This window comes from Podarcis bocagei (assembly GCF_964188305.1).
Source record: "Podarcis bocagei genome assembly, chromosome: 12".
Classification (NCBI taxonomy): domain Eukaryota; kingdom Metazoa; phylum Chordata; class Lepidosauria; order Squamata; family Lacertidae; genus Podarcis; species Podarcis bocagei.
In genome coordinates this window covers 35,207,741-35,228,105 of record NC_138137.1, presented here as the reverse complement: position 1 = coordinate 35,228,105, position 20,365 = coordinate 35,207,741, and the positions used below count along the sequence as shown (strand labels likewise).

Here is a 20,365-nt window from a genome sequence, read left to right as displayed (position 1 = left end):
TTTAGGGGGCCTAAGAAAGCTCAAAAAGAGCCTTAGGAAGGGAGAGACTGCATATACCAACTTTAAAAATAAATAAAGCCTCAAGGGCAAACGGGCGCACGTCGTGCGGGGTCGGGCAGGCAGCATTTCTGGCCAAAGCAGCGCCTCAGCTCTGGAAGTTCCGGCGCCATTTCTCCACAGAACTGGGCGACAGACACAGAGCTCGGCTTCATGAAGGATCTATGTGAGAATATGAGGGGGAAAGGAGCCTATGGGCGCAGGCCGAAGGCCTTTCCCGCGGGGATGAGGCGGCGGCGGCTGCAGGCTTGAGCGAAGGGGCTGCCGGCGCCTCGGCCTCCCTCCCTAACTTAGGAGCTCAACCTCTCTCCCTCCTCCTCCTCTTCCTCCTCCCCTCAGGGCGCCCATAGCTCGCCGGCTTCTCCCGCTCCCATGGCAACCGCGCCCGGCTTGTGTTGTCGTCGGCTGTGGCACCGACTCGGTGGAAGCTGCGCCCGGCACCTGCGCCTGAGGCTTGAGCTCCGCAGAGCCCGAAGGGGCGTCGTGGGGCGCCATGTCTTCCACAGCCAGGCCCGAGGCTTCTCCGAGCCTCCAAGTCCCTTCCTTCGCCGAGATGGGGAGGTCGCCTTCCTCGTCCTCCAGGCAACTGCGCCCTTCGGAAAGCCAGTTCAGCGGCAGCCTCGGGCAGCAGGTGAGTGAAGGGAGAGCAACCGGGAGGCCGAAGCCCAGCAGCCGGCGCCGTCTTCCCGGCGAAAGTCCCTCAGGGAAGCCGGAGGCTCCGCCGGTGAGCTCGGCCTCCTCCTGCCTCGGAGAGTCTTGGATGGAGGGGATTCCGAGGCTCCTCCCCGCTCAGAACCCAGGACATTTTTTTATTTTTATTTTTTAATGGCTGCACCCTCGACGTTCATGCGCTTTAAAATCTAAAAGGGCGGGCTTACAGGCTGAAGGGACGACGTCAAGGGCTCTGCCCCTAGGGGCTTGCAATCTAGAATGCGACATCACAGGGTGCAGGCGTGGCAGGGGGGCGGAATCGAAGCCGGGAAAGATTACTGTATGCATATACAATATTTTTATTTAATTGCTCAGTGAAGAAGGGCATCTCCTCCAAGCAGCCAGTTAGCTACCCTGGCTTCAAGCCACGGATGGTAAAAAACGGCACTTTCAATTTGGGCTTGGAAGTTGGAACAGATCAGGAACCAATGCAATTGATGGAACACATTTTTATTTTTGGCATTTCCTCCCTCCCCACCCCCCACTGGCTTTAACTTGTTCTCCTGTTCAGCCTTGTTTGCTGCACCCTCCACTTTCTCTTCTGTATCACCCTTTAATGCTGTTTCCTTCCCAGTACATGTAGCTTCCCATGCTCCTGCCAAGAGTGTCATAGAATTGTACACTTGGAAGGAACCCCAAGGGCCATCTAGTCCAACCCCCTCATGCCTGAAACTGGGCTCTTGATTTGTTTGAGGGAGGAATGAGGCCAGTGTGAACTGTGAAGCATTTGGAAATTTGCACTATTAGTATTTTGAGCAACCAGGCTTTTATGAATATCTATTAAATTGTCATTCATATGCCTGTTTGGATTAGTGTGAGCTTCATCAGCAGGAACATGCTTCAGAATGATGCAAATGACAAAGAGTGTTAATAAACAGTGATGTACCAGAAAGACAATAAAATGTTCCCCCTCCCCCCATTATTAGGCTATGAATCACCACCAGGGATAGGAATTCAATGTTCCTAAGGCAAAGGGCCTCACTGCCATATATTCTAGCTCCAGGATAAGGGGCTAGTAAGAATGGCATTAAATAAGATACGTGGCTGAGATGTATTTGCTGCACTTGTTTGTGGAAATATGTTAAAAATCAAAATTCTTCATTGAAAAATTCTGGGTGTCTGCTTAATTGTATATATGACTTTTCAACCTATTAAAATTTGGCTCAGCTGCTATAAGCATTTTTCATAAGTAGGAAGGATTTAACTGATGTTTCTACTCCAAAGCATTAGAGACTTGGATCGCTCAGTTAGTAGAGCATGGGACTCTTAATCTCAGGGTTGTGGGTTTGAGCCCCACATTCGACAAATATTCCTGCCCCACCCACCTACCATTGCAAATCCTATTTAGTCGCCATACTTCTGACATTTTCACCAACACATTTATTGTAATGTTCTTTGTTTAACGATGAGCAGGTCAAATAATTTGAACAATAATTAGAACTATGTACCCCTGGAGGTTTTGTCTCCTTTAGATACTTTCTAGCCCTACCTCCTAAACTAGATATTGGAAGGACCCTTAAAGGTATTTATCCATACATTTACATTAGAAGGCCAGAGATGCTGCCTAAGGATGCTGAATTTTGCACCCAGTGCTAATTCATTGATTACATTGTACAGGGTGATTCATAATGAAGTATACAGTTTCAACGCACTATAAAAAAGAAGAATGTAATATATCTTATGTTACCTGTAACAGAATTGTACAGAATTGTAGGGGAATGTTTAAAGCTTTTTTAGAAACAGTCACAGATGTTCTGTGTGTGCACCCTTTGTCACACGACACATTAAAGTAAATACACATCAAACCGGTAATCCATTTCTGCCCAAATGTGACTCACCCTACGGGTTGATTTTCCTGGGCTTCGTTGAATGGCGGTGCAAACACTATTGATTTTCCTGGGCTTCGTTGAATGGCGGTGCAAACACTATTGATGACTTCTAATACACACGGTTGTCCAGGACTTCTAGTTTGCACAAGCAGCCTGTAGTTTCAATTTTTGAATTCAAATCGTAGATACATTTTCTGCTTGGAGGTTTTTTTCCGAATTGTGATTGAAAATGCCGTCGCACAACAGTTACAGATTCCGTTTTGCTCAATTCAAGAACACAAAATGCCTTCTCCACTGCAGACGCAGCCATTTTGCCTGACTAGTCATGTGACATGCACACTATCGCCTACGTCACTTCCCTCAGCAGCGGAACACAAACTTTATGAGTACTCTACTTCATGGTTCGCAGTTGTGGTCCTGTTACTGTCTTACAGCATCTGGAAACTGTATATTTCATTATGAATCACCCTGTGTTTGTACAGAATTGTGAAATATATAAAACCATAGCTGGAAGTGAAAGAACAACAAGGAGGTGAGAAGATTGAAAATCGAATGAGACATGTGCTATATGCTTAGCAATTATTAATCATTTAAATATTGATTAAATGAATCGTTTTAGGATAACAACTTGAAATCCATGGATCTTAATCATGTTGTCAGACAGCTTGAAGAAACAGAATTAGTAAGTATGACCAAAGCATTAAATAAATTCTACATTTGAAATAAGTTTACTTGGATTTCCATTTGTTTCAAAATAACTTGAAAGTGCTTAACTTTGGCTGGACTATTCTCTTCCCGTTAACTGTGCTTAAAATTGTATAGACCTTGATCCATGCTTTCATTATTTATTTTAAGTTAACTGCATAGTCTCTAGGTGACATATAATAAGGTTCCTAAAAAACCAGTTAATATGAAATCTAAGTAACTTACTTAAAATGCCTGCTGAAATCAAAAGGTGCAAGTGTTGGATGTTTAACAGAATGGGGTCCTGTATGATTTCACAGAATTGGGCCAACTGAACACATGACTCCTGGGGGTTCTGTGCTGTGTAGCGTAGAATGTTTGTGCAAAACACTGTTCATACTCATTTACTGCTCTTTCCCATCCTGTTTTCTAAGAGTAATTTGGAAGATCAGCTTGAAGCACTGAAGAAGGTTGCAAAACGCTATGAATATGGGCTTGTATCTTTTTTGCTGCTTTGTTGGAAGAAAAAAGGAAGACAAAAGAATGAAGAGGAAAACACAAAATAATTTTTGTTCCAGTTAAGTTAATTTATAGATTGCTTCATGTCAGATAGATGAGCACTTAATTTTATTGCTCTAATAGAAGATTGCATCTCTGTTGCGTACTTTGTGCAGCAAGTGCAAATAAGTCAGGAATAACTGCAGCAGTTTATTTTTTAATATAGTCTATACAGTGGTACCTCTGGTTACGAACTTAATTCATTCCAGAGGTCCGTTCTTAACCTGAAACCATTCTTAACCTGAGGTACCACTTTAGCTAATGAGGCCTTCCACTGCCGCCACACAATTTCTGTTCTCACCCGAGGTACTACTTCTGGGTTAGTGGAGTCTGTAACCCAAAGTGTTTGTAACCTGAGGTGTTTGTAACTCAAGGTACCACTGTATTCCATTTGTTTTTGTTTATGAAATATTATTACATGCCATGTATCTTGGAAGATAGAATAAGTTAAAATCTAGATCAATAATTACTTGCTACAATTTATCACAAAATAATACATAAACAGGCCACTTATATTGATATAAAGAATGTCGGTATAAGTAGGCTGCTATACCTGAATGTGGGATAATATGAATTATGATGTCAATGCAGTGGGCTAGTGCCAAATATGCTGGAATTACTAAATAGGAAAAGATTGGCAAGCAATAGTTAATAATGATTTTTTCGCTATTTCAAGCTAAGCCATTTTGTCACATGATCTGAGAAGGACACTTTACACAGAACACTGGGAAGGATACTTTGCAGTGTTGCAAAGAATGCAACTATCAGATCCCACCATTCTCTGCAAAAGATCATGCATTCCTTCATTAATGCCCCTAAAGTCTTGTTGCTCTAAACCTTTGTTTGGGTCACTTGTACAGTTGACATAATGAATAATTTACAGATAGATCTGTATAGTCAGTGTTATATAGAAGTAGATAATCTCATTTTCATGCTTCCATAATGTGCGCTATTCAAAGCAAATAAAAAACATACTTTTGTTACCTGAAATAAATACCTGTCAGATCATAAAAGTTAGGTATCTAACTTTACATTCCTGTGATTTCTCTGGGATTTGTAACCCAGAGCCCCACTTGAGTCTAGTCTCCTCATAGCAACAGGAAACCGTCGCAGACACAGCCCGCACATGTGTATTTAGTTTGGGTGTAAAGAAATTTTTTTAGGACGGGGTGCCTCATCAATTAATCTAATTAAGTTTCTAGAAACAGTTTATTCATTTAGAAAGCTGCTCTTAGAACTGTGGAAAATTTAGCTCTGCAGGACTTATGTATCCTCTTCACTATTAGAAATGTGGCATACTGCCTCCTTAAACTTGTCTCTAATTTAACAACTGACATTTGAAGTCTTACTTATTCATTTTATGATTTAAAGAGGTTATTATACATAATTTTCCAATTTTCCTTGATTCCTGATAATTACAAGCTTCTTAATGATTTAACACAAATATCTAAAATTTTAAATCTATGTGCTGAAAGAATTCCACTCCACAATGTTTTCCTAGAACCAACATGTGAAATTCTTAAATTATATGGGTATGTATTTCATTCTTTATTTTAATACAGGTTTTTATTTACATGTTTCTACTGGCATTAACAGGTGTTCATCTGTTCATTTGCCATCTCTGTTCTCTTTTATGTTCCAGTTTTTCCAAGTCTTGTTTCTATTGTCACACGCATTCTGGGAAAGAAGCTACAATTGCAGCACTAAGAATGCATTACATTTATACCTTTATACATTTATACAGGGAAACCAGTTTCTGACAGGTCTCCTGTTGCCCACAGGTCATCTTATTGTACAGGGATCATTATCACCAAGAGGTGGTACCATTAAGTGTGTTTTACTGTTGGGAAATAACCCTTGGTGGTTTTAATATATGTAAGAGAATTAAACATCATATGTTTTAAGAGCTATCCTGCACAGAACTACAGTAGAAACAAATTTGAGTCACACTAGCCTCAAGCTTCTAGGAACCTGGTTGGCCAGACACTTCAGGTTTAGTAACCTTACTTAACACATTTACAACTGGTTTGCACATGATGTTAAACCATGGTTTAACATTAGCAAGCAGCATGCTGGGTATATGCTACTCATTAGTACCCATTTTGCTCCTCTCCAGCTCCTGTCTTTACCCCACCAGGAGGAAACACACCAGAGACTGACTTAGTGTTATGTGCAAACCAGCACTCAAGATAGAAATATTATAAAGTTGGACCTTGAGGAGATTCACAAAGCCAGTGGCCTTTTATGAAGAGCTATTATTGAAGTCAATTACAGTACAATCCTATGCATTTTTACTTAGAAGTAGATTCCATTATGTTAATAGGGCTTTCTTTGCAGCCTATATCACTTATGAACAACCCAACCCCACTTTAAACAATCAGACACATTGCTTTTTTCATTATTGTGAGTATTCTGGAGCATGACTGGATCATCTTTACAATAAAGATTATTATTGTGTGAATATTCTAGAATGTAAGCATAATACTTGGAATGGAAATAAGTGTAGCGTCAAGTACGATTAAATTCCTCTTTCATCATGCCTGAGCATGTGATTTATATTATACTAGATTATTTACTTAAATCATTTTTACCCTGCTCTTTAGCCAGAAATGCTGACAAAACAGCTGACATATAATCAGTAACAAACAAGACAGTCCCTGCCCACAGTTCTACAAACTAAAATACATGGCATAAAAGGGGAAAGATGGGAATGGGAGAGGAACAAATAAACTCAGACACCAGTATTGAAGTTACAAAGTTATTATAATGACCAGCTTAAATAGAAAAAATTCATGAAGAGGAGGAGCCAAAAGGAGCTGGTCTCTCTGAAGAATTGAAGGCCCTGCTTCATATCTGTCCTACTGTTGTAGCCAGTGAGACCAGCTAACGGCTGTGGAGGGGAGGAGACGAATGCAGCCGGTCTGCTGTGGTGGGCCCTGCTACCTCCCGCTCCATTTTTGCAGCCAGATATTAGTATAATGGCTTCCTCTTGCAGTTTATAGTTTTACTTTTGGATTTTTGTTTTATATCAGCTAGTAACACTTAAGTATTTTCCTATAACTGCTATAAATATTAAAATAAGATCAGAATAACTATAAATGACAAGCTGATCCTGGGGAAAAACACATTTTGTTCACTTACTCTTCTTATGAAAATTGTTGGTGTACAGAACACATATCAATATCATGAAGAGGAATCACCTTTAGTTTTCCATGGTAATTCAATACTATTGTAATAACTGTCTTGCAGGTTACCATTTTACAAAAAGAAGTTATCTGATGAAGTAAACTACACCAAAGAAGTTCAAGAATCAATTGCAAATTTGGGTAATTTTAGATTGTACACACACACACACACACACACACTCCTTTTTAGACATGTCTATGTGGGCCAGAAGTTACCTGCTGCTCTGTAAGATTGCTTGTGCTATATAGGTTATTCCAAACCTAAGAACCATGAAGAATTTAAACAGCATAAGTTTTATCAGTTACATATTTCCACCAACCTGTAGTTGAAATCTTAAACTTACTTGGTAGTGGAATTTGCATCTGTTTAGGGTTGTTACTTATGTGTTTCCATCAAATTATGTTTGTTTATCTCCTTCAGTACAGTCTGCTTAAGCACATAAAGCATTGCCTTGGCTTGTAGGTCATGTGTCTCAAACTTCAATACATATCTTTTGTACAGTGGTGCCTCGCAAGACGAAATTAATTCGTTCCGCAAGTTTTGTCGTCTTACGATTTTTTTCATCTTGCGAAGCACGGTGTCGGGAAAGTTTTGAAAAAGCTTCAAAAATCACCAAAGTCTTTAAAAACCTCAAAAAAGGCTACCACACCCCGTTCTATGAGTTGCTCCTCGAAGTCAAGTCGCAGCTGTATTAACGGTGTTAAGAAAAAGGAAACAAACTTGCAAGACGTTTCCGTCTTGCGAAGCAAGCCCATAGGGAAAATCGTCTTGCGAAGCAGCTCAAAAAACAAAAAACCCTTTCGTCTTGCGAGTTTTTTGTCTTGCGAGGCATTCGTCTTGCGAGGTACCACTGTATAATATGAAAGATATTTTATCTGGTTTTCTTATATTATTCCCATGTATTTTACACAAATTTATCTCTCTCTCTTTACTGCAGTGTGGGGTGCTGATTTTTGTTATATGAATTACTTAATGTAGACTGGTGTAGGAGGGCTAGGAAAGTAGAGAAACAAAATTAAAAAAAATACATTTTGAGCAAACCAGATAAACAAAACTATAATCATATACATATATTTTAAAGCCATTATTAAATATTATTAGTAACCAGTTTTTCTTGCTGGATTCTATAAAAGGGATCCTGTTTACCTCAAAATTGGCTTCCTTAGTTTTTAAAATATAATTTAGCCATGAGGCAAAATCCCATGTTTTATCTATCTATTCTTTAATAGACTTAGTCATAAGTAATTTCAGTTTTCCTGCATATAACATTTTAGAGGTTGTTACTATTAATGAGACTAGTTGTTTGTGCTCCTGTCTCACTGAATCATCCATGTATTTCACTAAAAGCTGGGTCTAATGGGTTCTCATGTCCTAAGACACTTATTAATTGACTGTTGGTTGTTTTCCAGAACCTTGCATTCCCACTACACAATTATCACATTCTCTCCATTTCCCCAGGTTACTTAATGAGAGTGCCATGTTCTCAAGTAAGGATACAAATATGTAAGTGTGTAATTAGCTTTTACCACACTGAACCACCAAAGAAAGAGTATGAAGGTATTCTTTTTATTTTTATATATTTGTATTAACTGCTTAATGATATGTGCAGTGCAATCATATGAGTGCTTACTTATAAGTAAGTTCTATTCTATTGAATAGGGCTTCTACGTAAGGGTGCACAGAATTATAGCCTAACAGTGCTATCCTAAGTATAGGAAGCCAGCAAGCCTACACTGGCTTAAACTAAACTAGCATAAGTTACTTATATTCCAAACTGTCTTCAGGAGTGGGACTACTGTCTGTTGAGCCTGGAAGAAGAAAAACAAGACTTGATAAAGAGTTTGACATAACATCACCCTTTTTGCCAGTGTAAGTTATTCCGAGTTGTGTGGTCACATGACTAAGTTGAAGGAGGTTTGGAATAGGTATAAGTCTGTGCTTGTTAGAAGCCCAGAACGTCCGTGGAACCTCTGCCAACTTAAGTTTCAGCAGTTGAGCCAGCAGAGCCTTGGCTGATCCAAGATGATGGCATTATAGTGGCTGAGCCCAAAAAGCCTGAAAAACTCACTCATCATGGCAGATCTTGAGTTTGGATTGGTATGATAGTCATTTAATTTATCATAGGCCTAGATCAGAGAGACAAAAGATGCTCCATCTGTGGAGGAGCGAGCAAAAGCATGGTGGAAGAGTTGCACCTAACTTGTTTTAAGGCACACAGGTTCTCCACTATGATATCTATACATACATAATGCTGAATCATATCACCCCTCTCCCCCCTTTTAAGGGAAACTGTTTCAAGCCACTATTCCTTCAGTAGCTTATGTGGAATACCCTTCCACACATTATGAGTGTGATAAAGGGAGATGCATCTGAAAACATGATCGTCCTGGGCAAAGGTCTAAATTGGCCATATAAGCTCTTAGCAGCATCTAGCATTGTTGCATATAGTAAACTTAAAATATTTCCAGTATTAGGTTTGGCTAATTAAATGCAGCTCCTCTCTAAACTGATGTGTCTTTTCAAGGGTGGATAGATTCAAATTGTTTCATTTTGAATGTATCTATTTCCTGATCAAGCATGCATTCCAGCTGGATGCTGTGTTTGGTTGGTAGATTTATAATATTTTCAAGCTTATTCATATGGTCTCAAGGGGTGATACAGGTGAGATACAGGATTGCATCTCCTGATTCTAGCACCTGCTTAGACTGGAAGCAACTTCAGCAGTTAGAAACCCCCCACCCCAAGTTTGCTCTTATTCATAGAAAAGAATACTTTAACTCAATGTGCTTGGTGATATTCATGATCCTTTTATGAGATTAGTGTACAGTACAGGCTTTAATGTGTTTGTATTAATTTTAGGTTTTACTTACACAGAGACACTTTTTCATTTTGACAATTTCCCAACCATGGTCAAGATAGTTGTAAATTACTGTTGTGTTTCCATGTTCCCTCCTATTCCAATAGCATTTAATTAAGTGGGGCATCAGTCACAGGATTCTGGCCAGATTTAGCATAATAATATGTTTGGAAAATTACTTCGTTATTAGGAGTAGGGCATTTCTGAATCTTTCCATAACAAAATATTACATGTCCGCATCGTCCTTTGTTTGCTTTACATCAATAAGATTTGCATCTTTAAACTATTGTTTCTCCAGTTTACCAACCTGTAAGTGCAAACTATAAAAGGCAGATGGTGGAAGCAGGAGGTTTAGCAGAAACTTTAGTCCTGGCGCTGACATTAGTTGAAAATCAACTTCAAGAGAAATTATGGATAATCAAAACACTGCAACATCTTTCTATTTCTGGTTAGTGTAATTTATCTATTTAAAATATAATCTTTTCTTATTTTGCTTTTCTATTTCATAAAACATTAGCAATATGATGAACCTAAATATTGATCCTTTTCCATTTCAGAGACAAATTGTAAACTTATGATGAAAGCTGAAGCCCCAAGAAGATTATGTTCTCATCTTAATGATGCTGACCCTTCCGGACAGCTGCTATTCCGTTCCTCAGAAATCCTCTGGAATTTATTAGAAAAAACCTCTAAGGAAGAAATTATTGAGCAGCTCAGTAATTTGGAATGTGTAAAGTTAAGTGCACTCACATAGCATATATAATCTCAGCTACAATTCTAATAACTAGTTCATAAATTGTAAAGTGTTGATGGTTTTTAGCTTGTATTTTACATATGCTTTAAAAAAAAAAGAAGGAACATATTTTCACTAATACCTAGTATGGATAATCTTCCAAAGTTATAATAAATAGGTGAGTGTTGTCGTCCCCATCATCATAATAAAACACCATGTGTACTGTAGACTTGTATGTGACTGTGTTGCAATTCATAGTCAACGTAGGGAATTTGCTGCTACAAAATATGATGATGGCCAGTGAATTTGGTGGCTGTAAGAATGGATGGGTTGAATTCATATGTCTGGCAGTGTTTAATCGCAAAATGAGGGCTAATATGCCTCTGAATATCAGCTGCCGGGGCTCAGTGCCTTAATAATAATAATAATAATAATAATAATAATAATAATAATAATAATAATAAATTTATTATTTGTACCCCGTCCTTCTGGCTTGGTTTCCCCAGCAACTCTGGGCGGCTTCCACAAAGACCAAAAATACACTAATATGTCATACATTAAAAACTTCCCTGAACAGCGCTGCCTGTTCTTCCACATGCTCTTCCACTAGGCTTCCTAGAAACATCTAGCTGATCACTGTGAAACAGGTTATGGACTAGACTAGATAATTCTTCAGTATTATCTAGCAGGGTTTTTCTTTTCATAGAATTGTCGAGTTGGAAGGGACCCTGAGAGTCATCTAGTCCAACCTCCTGCAATGCAGGAATCTCAACTAAAGCATTCATGACAGATGGCTATCCAATCTCTGCTTAAAAACCCGCAATGAGCATCTTTTGTACACTTACTTTTTATCAACAGTCCCATCTTACTGCACACTAAGCAAAAATCTGATCCTCTATTTTGCAGTTAGTTTAAGAGTTTGGTAATGTAATACGTACTTCAAAATAATTTAAATATTAAGTGTAAATTAACAGTGAAGGAAAAGAGTGTTTGGAATTTCAGATTTTGAAGATAAGTATATATTTGATTATATCCTATATATTTGATTAGAGATAGAGTGCATAAATTAAAATACAAAATATCACCTTTTTATTAGTTCTCTGAAGGAAGCATTTACGAACTTGCTTATATATGGTTACCGCCATTATGATCGTCAGCTAAGAAATGACATTTTGGTGATCGCCACCCTTGTGGCTCAGAACCCAGGAGCACCAATGATTGTATGTATACTATACACAATTTTGAGTTTTGTAGGCCCATTTTTGCTGGTATTTTGAAAGGACTTTTAAAGGAAATGATTGTATTATTGTGGTCTGCTAGTGCATTAGTGTCAGCATGTCAAATATAGAAACAAATCCCCTTCCTTGAAATGTACTGTGTTACTCTGTTGTCTTGCAAAAAGATGTTTCTTAGGATTTTGTAGTTGCCAGTGTCCTCTGGGGTGTTTCTTAACATGTCTTGTGGGTTGCTTAGTTATTTGAGGGCTCCTGGGGATATCTCTTTCTCTTCTTCAGTCTTCTGCTTTCTTTGTTAATTGGTCTCTGTCCATAAGGTTTTCTGTAGGAACATAGTCTCTGTTTCTTAAGAGTTCCACAGGTTCCAGGAAATGTAAGATATGCCTTGGGAGTGGGGCCATTTCTCATCTCCTAATCTCATAAGATTTTAAGTCCTGTCTTCTGACATAGGATCTTGGTACTTAACCATTTTCAACTGCCTTTCTATTACTTGGGCAATTCATAACAAGTCGAGTTATTTGTGAAAAGCTACGCTAAAGCCCCTACTGCATTTAGTATTTTCTAGTAAAGCTAAAAGTAGTCTACCATTTGTTGTTTTTATTATTTGTGTGCCCTACTTACATGAATGTAGTAACGCTTACACTGTTCTCCCCCCCCCCCCCGTAACTTGTGTGTATTTTTTAGGAAACAGGGTTTGCCAAGCTGTTAATATTATTTGCCACTTTTGTTGAAGGTAAGCAGTATAACTTTTTAGTAACTGATACTTCAGTTAATTATTTTACCAATAATACCAATTTTACCAAAACAGTTAATTATTTTACCAATAATATTTTTGTTTCATTCACAGTAAAAAGTCATAATCCTTTGGTAAAGAACCTCAGGCTGACTTACTGTTATGAAGATTTTGAGTTGAAAAAGTTACTGCTCAACATGCTTACTGTACTAGCAAAAGATTTATGTATTGTACAGGTAAGAGAGGAAGAGGTTTGATTGTTGTTGTTGTTTTGCTTTTGTTGTTTTTAAGGGATGGCATCCAATTTCGTTGCACTTGTGCAATGTTGCACTAGTGTAATGACAATAAAGAATCTATCTATCTATCTATCTATAAGATATATGTAATTAGTCATTAATCATTTTAATTATCTGTGTTTACACAGGGGTTTTTTCTACAATCCAGTGGTATATACATTTTATGAAATACATAAATATCATACACCAGCTTGTAGCTTGAAGTTTACTACTGTTTTCTCACTACAATAGAATTTTTATTTGAAATATTCTGTGAGACTAGACTATACTTAGAAGAATGTACACAAGCAATTTTGAAAGTGCTGTGGCAATATATAAATCAGACTTCCGAATTCAGCCTATTTCAGAAACCGAGTAGAGGGCTTTCTGACTTAATTTTTAGATTGCTTTTTAAATGGAACACATTCTTGCCAGGCACTTGCTATGACATAATAATAGGATGACCATTGGTCTTACCAGTGGCACCTCAGAACACAAACATTAAATACAAGTCCTATAAAAAGTGGAACATTTTGCTTCACTTCTATAGATTTATTTTTTACTTTTTCAGTGACATTTTTTATTATATCTCCTTCCATTGTTTAGCTGCTACAAGAGGGTAAAGTTATATTGGCCTTGTTTCATTATTTAAAACCAAATGAAAAGCCAGGAATGGTTGACATGTCTGCTGCCCAGTATGAAGAGTTACAGCTTCTTGCAATTGCAACCTTAGCTACAATGGCTCCCTTGTTGGTAGATGACTACATGATGTGCCAAGGAAATACTCGCCTTCTCATGTTTCTCGAATGGTGCATGGGCAACGGTGAGTAGGTGGGATAGAACTACTGTACTTAAAGCATATCACTAATTATGCTTAATGCATGTACTTAGAGAAGCAAGAAGCTTAGAGAATCCATTTCTTAATTTCACATCTGAAAGCATTGTAAGTCCTCGCTATTCTGTAAGTGAGGAATTGTTTTCAGGATTGCCAAGGACATGGTGACCATGAAGCTCAGTACCAATTAGATGAGGAGTGGGGAAGCTTTTTGATTCCATGAGTCAGATCCACATTAGGATCAGCCTCATGGACCAAATTTGACAGGTGGGCACAGCTACCCACCTGCAAATCATCTGATGTCACAATGACATCAGGTGCAAGGTGCTTTGAGGTCTCAGATTTGTAACATCAAGGCACCTTGCAAAGTGTAGCCTTCTCAGTTATTACATAATGCTGGCCTTGTACATGGCATGGTGCTTTATAGTCTGTGCAAGATATATTCAGGAGTCATGCTTGTGTCTTTTGGAAACAGTGCAAGATGTTTAAGCTAGAATCTTCTTATTATACTTAAGCAAAGCCTTTAAACATATTTTTATCTTATATTTTAATTTATTTTCAGTGTTGTGTCTACCACTGGTGCTGAATTACAGTCAATGACCATTTCATGTAGGGTTCCATTCCCAGCCCCCGCTCCACCCCCATGCCGCCCTTTTTTTTTACTTTTTTGTCATTTCCAGGTTTGGCACTGTGTGCACATGCGAAATCACGCATCTTTCAGATGCATGTTAATCGGTCGTTGCCTGTATTCAGTCACAGAAAACTGAAAATCAATAGCCTTGAATTACAGATTTGACTGTTGCATTGAACCTCAGTTGCATGAACACTATAACACTGGGCAGGCTTTAAAACAAGCACAGCTTTAAAAAATGTAATTTTATTTGAATATTTCTCACTCTATTACCAAACACCAGTGGGAGACCTGACACGCCAGGGATCAAGATTAAACCTTATCCCAGTTGTAGGAACTGTAGTAAATCAGCTTACAAGTATATGATCAACATAGGTATGAAAGAAACAGGAAACAGTCTGGACTAGTATACTTAGATTCTTTATTATGTGAGGGGAAGTGCAGGCATTGCCTTATGCCCTCTGTTACTATGCAGTTGAATTGGGACTCATGTGTAGTACATTCCTTTCTCTCAGTACTGTATTTCTTTTCCCCGCACAATTAACACCAGGGAGCCATGATAATGTCCTTCAGTAAATCTATGATGATCAACCATGAAATGTCTTATGTTGCAGCCGCTGGTTGGTTATGTATGTTATGATAACAAAGTACAATGTTAAAGTCTGCAATATTCTTCAAATCATATTTACACAAAAGACCTTGCCATAGCCTAAACACACTGTATTGCAAAAGAAGATGTTTTGTTTTCGTTTGTTTGCAGATCCTTTCTTTGCTCAAGGTAACAGCTTCCATGGTACCGGCGGTCGTGGCACCAAGCTTGCACAGATGCGCTACACCTTGAAAGTACTGAATCCTGTTGTGTCCCTTTGTGATGATGCTGTGAATGTTGATCTTTGTGATCAGGGAGCAATTAATCAACTGTTAGGTGAGGTGTATATTAAATAGTCTTGGCTACCTTTGCCTGAATTGATGAACTTCTCCAGCTTTCATTTCTACTCTCTTTTGAAACTTTACTTTTTAATCTCTAATAACCAATCTTCCTTTCCCCCACCCTTTCTATACATTATGCAGAATTGCACTGCCCATAGGTTTCACATATTGGCTTCAGGTCCTGAATAGCAATGCAGATTCATAGCATGAAAATCCGAACATGTTTTCTTGAGCAGACATTTCATCTGTGCTCTTTCTGTTTTCACTTTAAGAGCACAACCCTGCTGATTGAATTTACATGAAAGGAAAGATCAAATCAATATTTTGGATTCAGTACACGGTAATACACTGGGATGCCAATTTAAAATATATATCAAGAACTATAGCTATCCAAAGAATTTGTGTGTGTGACAGGGATTTTAACCTTTCCTTTCTAAATGATTTCCCTCATACACATTGTGGCAAATAATTTTTGAAATTCATGAAAAAATCAAAAGCAGTTTGTGATTCATTTTAGTAGTAGTGGGCTACTGTTTAAAAAACAACAACACACGAGCAAAACCATCACACACAAGCCCTTAACAGTACCTAAAGTAACTGCGTATTTTGGCCAAACTATGTGAAATATTTTTTCTGGAGGAGTAAATTTGATATTATACATTTATTTATTCTGCTAGGTATCTTAAAGAATACCACAAAGAATTATCCAGAAAGTGCCATTGTGGTAGAAATTCAGACTGATATTTTACTTCTCTTGTCAACTCTTTGTGAAAATAACCTTCATAGAAAGGTTAGTATTTTCTCATTGTTTTTAAAATCCTGGAATCTAATATCGGAATCTAATATTATCATGTACAGTGGTGCCTCGCAAGACGAAATTAATTCGTTCCGCAAGTCTCTTCGTCTTGCGGTTTTTTCGTCTTGCGATGCACGGTTTCCCATAGGAATGCATTGAAAATCAATTAATGCGTTCCTAGGGAAACCGCCTTCAGACCAGGTCCGGGGACAGACTGTCCCCGGACCTCTTCTGAAGGCTGGGGGGGGGGGGACAAGGGCTTTTCTTCCCACCCCCAGCATTTTAAAAAACCCTGGGACAGCGGAGGACTTCTCCGCTGTCCGGGGCGATCTTAAAATGCTGGCTGGCGGCATTTTAAAATCGCCCCGGACAGTGGAGGACTTCTCCGCTGTCCGGGGCGATTTAAAAGCCCCTGGGAAGGCAGGCAGGGGGGACAAAGACTTTCGCCCCCTGCCCGCCTTCAGAAGGTGTTCCCGCCCCCCGCCCCACTTCGGAACAGCTTTCCGAAGTGGGGCGGCTGGGGCAGGTGTCCCCGCCCCCCTCCCCACTTCGGAACAGCTTTCCGAAGTGGGGCGGCTGGGGCAGGTGTCCCCGCCCCCCTCCCCACTTCGGAACAGCTTTCCGAAGTGGGGCGGCTGGGGCAGGTGTCCCCGCCCCCCACCCCACTTCGGAACAGCTTTCCGAAGTGGGGCGGCTGGGGCAGGTGTCCCCGCCCCCCCTCCCCACTTCGGAACAGCTTTCCGAAGTGGGGCGGCTGGGGCAGGTGTCCCCGCCCCCCCGCCCCACTTCGGAACAGCTTTCTTTTACCCTAAGAGGGTAAAAAAAGTGATACGCCTCTTCAGTCTTTCCTTCCTTTGTAGTGTCAGGATGCTTGAGTGAGGATTCTAAACTGGTGGAAGTAGGCTGCTTTTCATATGATAACAGATGGCTTGCCTCTGGGTCTCTCCATCATAGAAAACTACAGAGAATGAATGTAATGGTTATAATAATTATTAAGTGTAGTGTAAATTATTATAAATGTGTACAGTTTTTCTAGATTAAAATGGCTTTGATATATATATATCAAACAGGAACTCTTTGGATGGGAAGGAGTTGATACACTTATTCCTTTTATGAAGATGGATTCAAAAAAATTCTATAGTGGATTGGGTCATAATCGTCTGCTTTTTACTGCTCTGGACTGCTTATGGTATGTTCAGCTATTTTTACTGTGACCTTCTGTAAAGAGGATTTTCAGCATCACAAATAAATGCACAGTGCGACAAGATTATGTCTCCTTTCTAACTGCACACTTTACATTCTCTGAATATCTTTGGTTTCTATGAGTTGAAATGCTAATGAATTGGCAATGACTACTACATTTTTCTTTTTTATGCATTTTGTTAATCTCTTGGATTATCTTTTATTACTATCAGTCAATACTGAAAATGTAAAAAATAAATAAATAAAGTAAGTTGTATATAAAGGAAGAAATATCCTTGAAAACAAAACTGCATAGTACCCCAATGAGGCTGCCTTCAAAATGTAGCAGTAAAGTTCTGTGTACTTTTTCATCCATTACATTTGGGGTTTAGGCCCGGTATTTGTACAGTGTGGCAACTACTTTGGTCACCCTATATGATGACCTCTGTTGGGAGAGAGATGCATGAGTGTGACCCTGTTAATTCTCCCTAAGCTCTCAGCAGCTTTCGGTACCATCAACCATGGGACCACTTTTCCCCATATGAACCTGCATGGACCCTGCATTCATCAACTGAGTCTTTCTGGGGGAGGTGTGGAAGGTGGCAACACGAGAACCGATCTTTTCAGTGGTGGCTGGATGCTCTCCCCAGAGAGATGCACATGGCACCATCATTACCCATTTTTTAGTGCCGGACAAATATGTTTCTGTTCACCCTAACATTCGGGTCTTAATTGGGGTTCTAGGGTATGATTAAACTATGCCCAAGCCTGCATTTGGGGTTGATCTTTAATAGGCTGGGGTAGGAATTGTTCTTTTTATATTACCGCAATATGAACACTTTTGATCAAAGTTTTTTCATCTGTTTTGAAATTTGTATCATATATCCTTTTATAAATGAAAATCATTTGAGACATTCATTACATTCAAATTAATGTAATAAAACATAAGCATCCAAATTTGATATTTTCCCATTTTCAATGTGTTAGTGTAAATCCCATGTGTGTTCTGAGAGTAAGCAAAAGAGATTAAATGAACTGAAATCATTTTCATTTAAGGTGCTGTGTCATGGGCTGTACTATTTTAGAGGACTATTTTATTGAAAGAGAAGGCCTCTTCACTCTCCTGGATTTGCTTGTTGTGAGTACTATTTATTGGAAAACCACCTGTAGTAAAATATTAAATACACATTGTGTAATTGACTCTTGCTGAGGTGTCAGGTTTCAGCTATATGTCCATTGTTGTGCTCCCTGTCAGACTATACTTGATGTGCGTCTGTGATGCTCATGCAACCACAATCTACACTGCTATAGTAAAGACTCGAAATGCGCACACACAATTTTTCCATGTGCCAAGTATGACTCTTTGCTCTGAAAATGAAAATGTGTTATTCCCACAACAGAGGTGGTGCCTTGCAGTCTGTAGTTACAGATGGAAAATGGGTGCAGTTTTATTTACAAAGAAGCAAAACATGAAGAAAGTCTTCACTGTACATGCACAGCAGCTGGGAGGCATTGCCTCAGGAAACAGACCTTCTTAGGGAATTGTTGGCATCCATATGTCTTGGGAATGACGAATTGCACAACATTAGGGTCTGTTCATACTCTGCACCAAAATAATGCAAATTATGGAAACAGTAAATCTGCTCCAAGAAATACATGCTCTGAAGCGAAGTAAATCAATAGAACTTCAAATACTCATATTTTGCACAAACATTTTCAATTTGCGTACTTTATTCTGAAACACCTACTTAGGTTTGGAAAACATGGTTTTTTGGGGGAAAGGAGTGTGTTGGAATTAGGTAAAAGAGATACAAATCAAGTGTGCTGTCATCTGTAAAGTATGTACAATGTAGTAGGCACTGTACTTAGATAAAAAAGGACCTGCTTACAGGCTCACACTCTAAAATGCAGGATTACACAGGTGGAACGTGGAAGCCTTAAAGTAGAACAAGTATAAACACAATGTGGAGTACAAATGCAGAGTGTTTGAACAGACCTTTTGTAGTGATTGCATTTTCAAACACATTTCTAAAATGAGAAAAACAGAAACTTGCATTTCACTTATTTAAACTGGGGACAAAAATTTTCAGAATTTAAAATTCTGCACCTGATAATCAGATTCCATTCAAAATATCACATCCCCAGAACTGGAGAAGACAAAGAGGCTAATAATTTCATACAACATTTAACAAGTATCGCTCAGACATTTTTCTGTCCATCCTAATACATTGTACACTTCAGCAAAGTCTGCCCTCTAAAATATTTGCTTCATGCTTCTACAGGTTTTATAATGGAAAAATAGGTAGTTAGTGTTAACAACTGAGCCCCAGTTCAAAGCTTTGTGGATCTCATGTACATATGTAACTAAGAGATGCCTGATTCCTTTTGCAACCCAGCTTTGCATGAATTCCTATTCATTCAAAGTATTCACTGACATTGAAGTGTGTGGGAGAAATCCATCTGTGCATTTGAATGCCTGTGTATTCATTGGGCCACTAGATCAGGGTTTTAATGCTCAAAGTTTTTTTATATATATAATAATTGTGAAGGCAAAATTTCTTAGGGATTAGATTTAAAATTCTTTCCTTGTTTTTCTTCTGCAAAGTTAAATCAAAAGAATGTTTGCAATCTAATACTTGGGATATTAGTTGAATTTTGTGACAACCCTAAAACTGCTTCTCATATCAATACCTGGCGAGGGAAAAAAGACCAAACAGCAGCCAATTTATTAATAAAGTTATGGAGAGAAGAAGAGATTCAGATGGGAGTGAAACATGACGAAGTTGGGAGAATTGTTGGTAAGTATTAGATTGCCGAGTATTTTATATTATAGTAGTTGTAAATTTAAGAGAATTACTGAAGTTTTAAGAAGAGCTGAATTTTTCTAAGCGTGATTATATACAGGAACACGGAGAGCGGGATAAGGGGAGGGCAGCTGTGCCAAACTCAGAGCTGGCAGGGTTTCCAGACTCTGAGCTTTCATTAGAAAAAATAAATAAACCTCTAGCCATTATGGAACAAAAACTACAAAGCAAAATGGGCAGGCACTATGTTCCACAGTTACTTGTGGAATTAGTGGCCACAGAACAGGCCGCCCAGTAGCTGGCAGCCCAGGGGCACCAAGCAGCGCCAC

General features: G+C 38.9%; 1 protein-coding gene across 1 annotated transcript in view; it reads left to right on the top strand.

Moving 5' to 3' along the window:
• The first annotated feature begins 396 nt into the window (after positions 1–396).
• The window catches only part of CFAP69 (cilia and flagella associated protein 69), a 59,723-nt gene continuing 39,754 nt past the window's right edge, over positions 397–20,365 (top strand). The window contains exons 1-17 of the mRNA XM_081163386.1: positions 397–688; positions 3,217–3,279; positions 3,716–3,778; positions 5,262–5,371; positions 7,089–7,165; positions 8,484–8,582; positions 10,181–10,330; positions 10,440–10,617; positions 11,712–11,835; positions 12,535–12,583; positions 12,698–12,819; positions 13,465–13,681; positions 15,085–15,249; positions 15,932–16,044; positions 17,121–17,239; positions 18,289–18,370; positions 19,838–20,030. Of these exons, the coding sequence (XP_081019512.1) occupies positions 551–688; positions 3,217–3,279; positions 3,716–3,778; positions 5,262–5,371; positions 7,089–7,165; positions 8,484–8,582; positions 10,181–10,330; positions 10,440–10,617; positions 11,712–11,835; positions 12,535–12,583; positions 12,698–12,819; positions 13,465–13,681; positions 15,085–15,249; positions 15,932–16,044; positions 17,121–17,239; positions 18,289–18,370; positions 19,838–20,030 (2,062 nt within the window). The 5' untranslated portion in view covers positions 397–550. The remainder of the gene's footprint in view (positions 689–3,216; positions 3,280–3,715; positions 3,779–5,261; positions 5,372–7,088; positions 7,166–8,483; positions 8,583–10,180; positions 10,331–10,439; positions 10,618–11,711; positions 11,836–12,534; positions 12,584–12,697; positions 12,820–13,464; positions 13,682–15,084; positions 15,250–15,931; positions 16,045–17,120; positions 17,240–18,288; positions 18,371–19,837; positions 20,031–20,365) is intronic.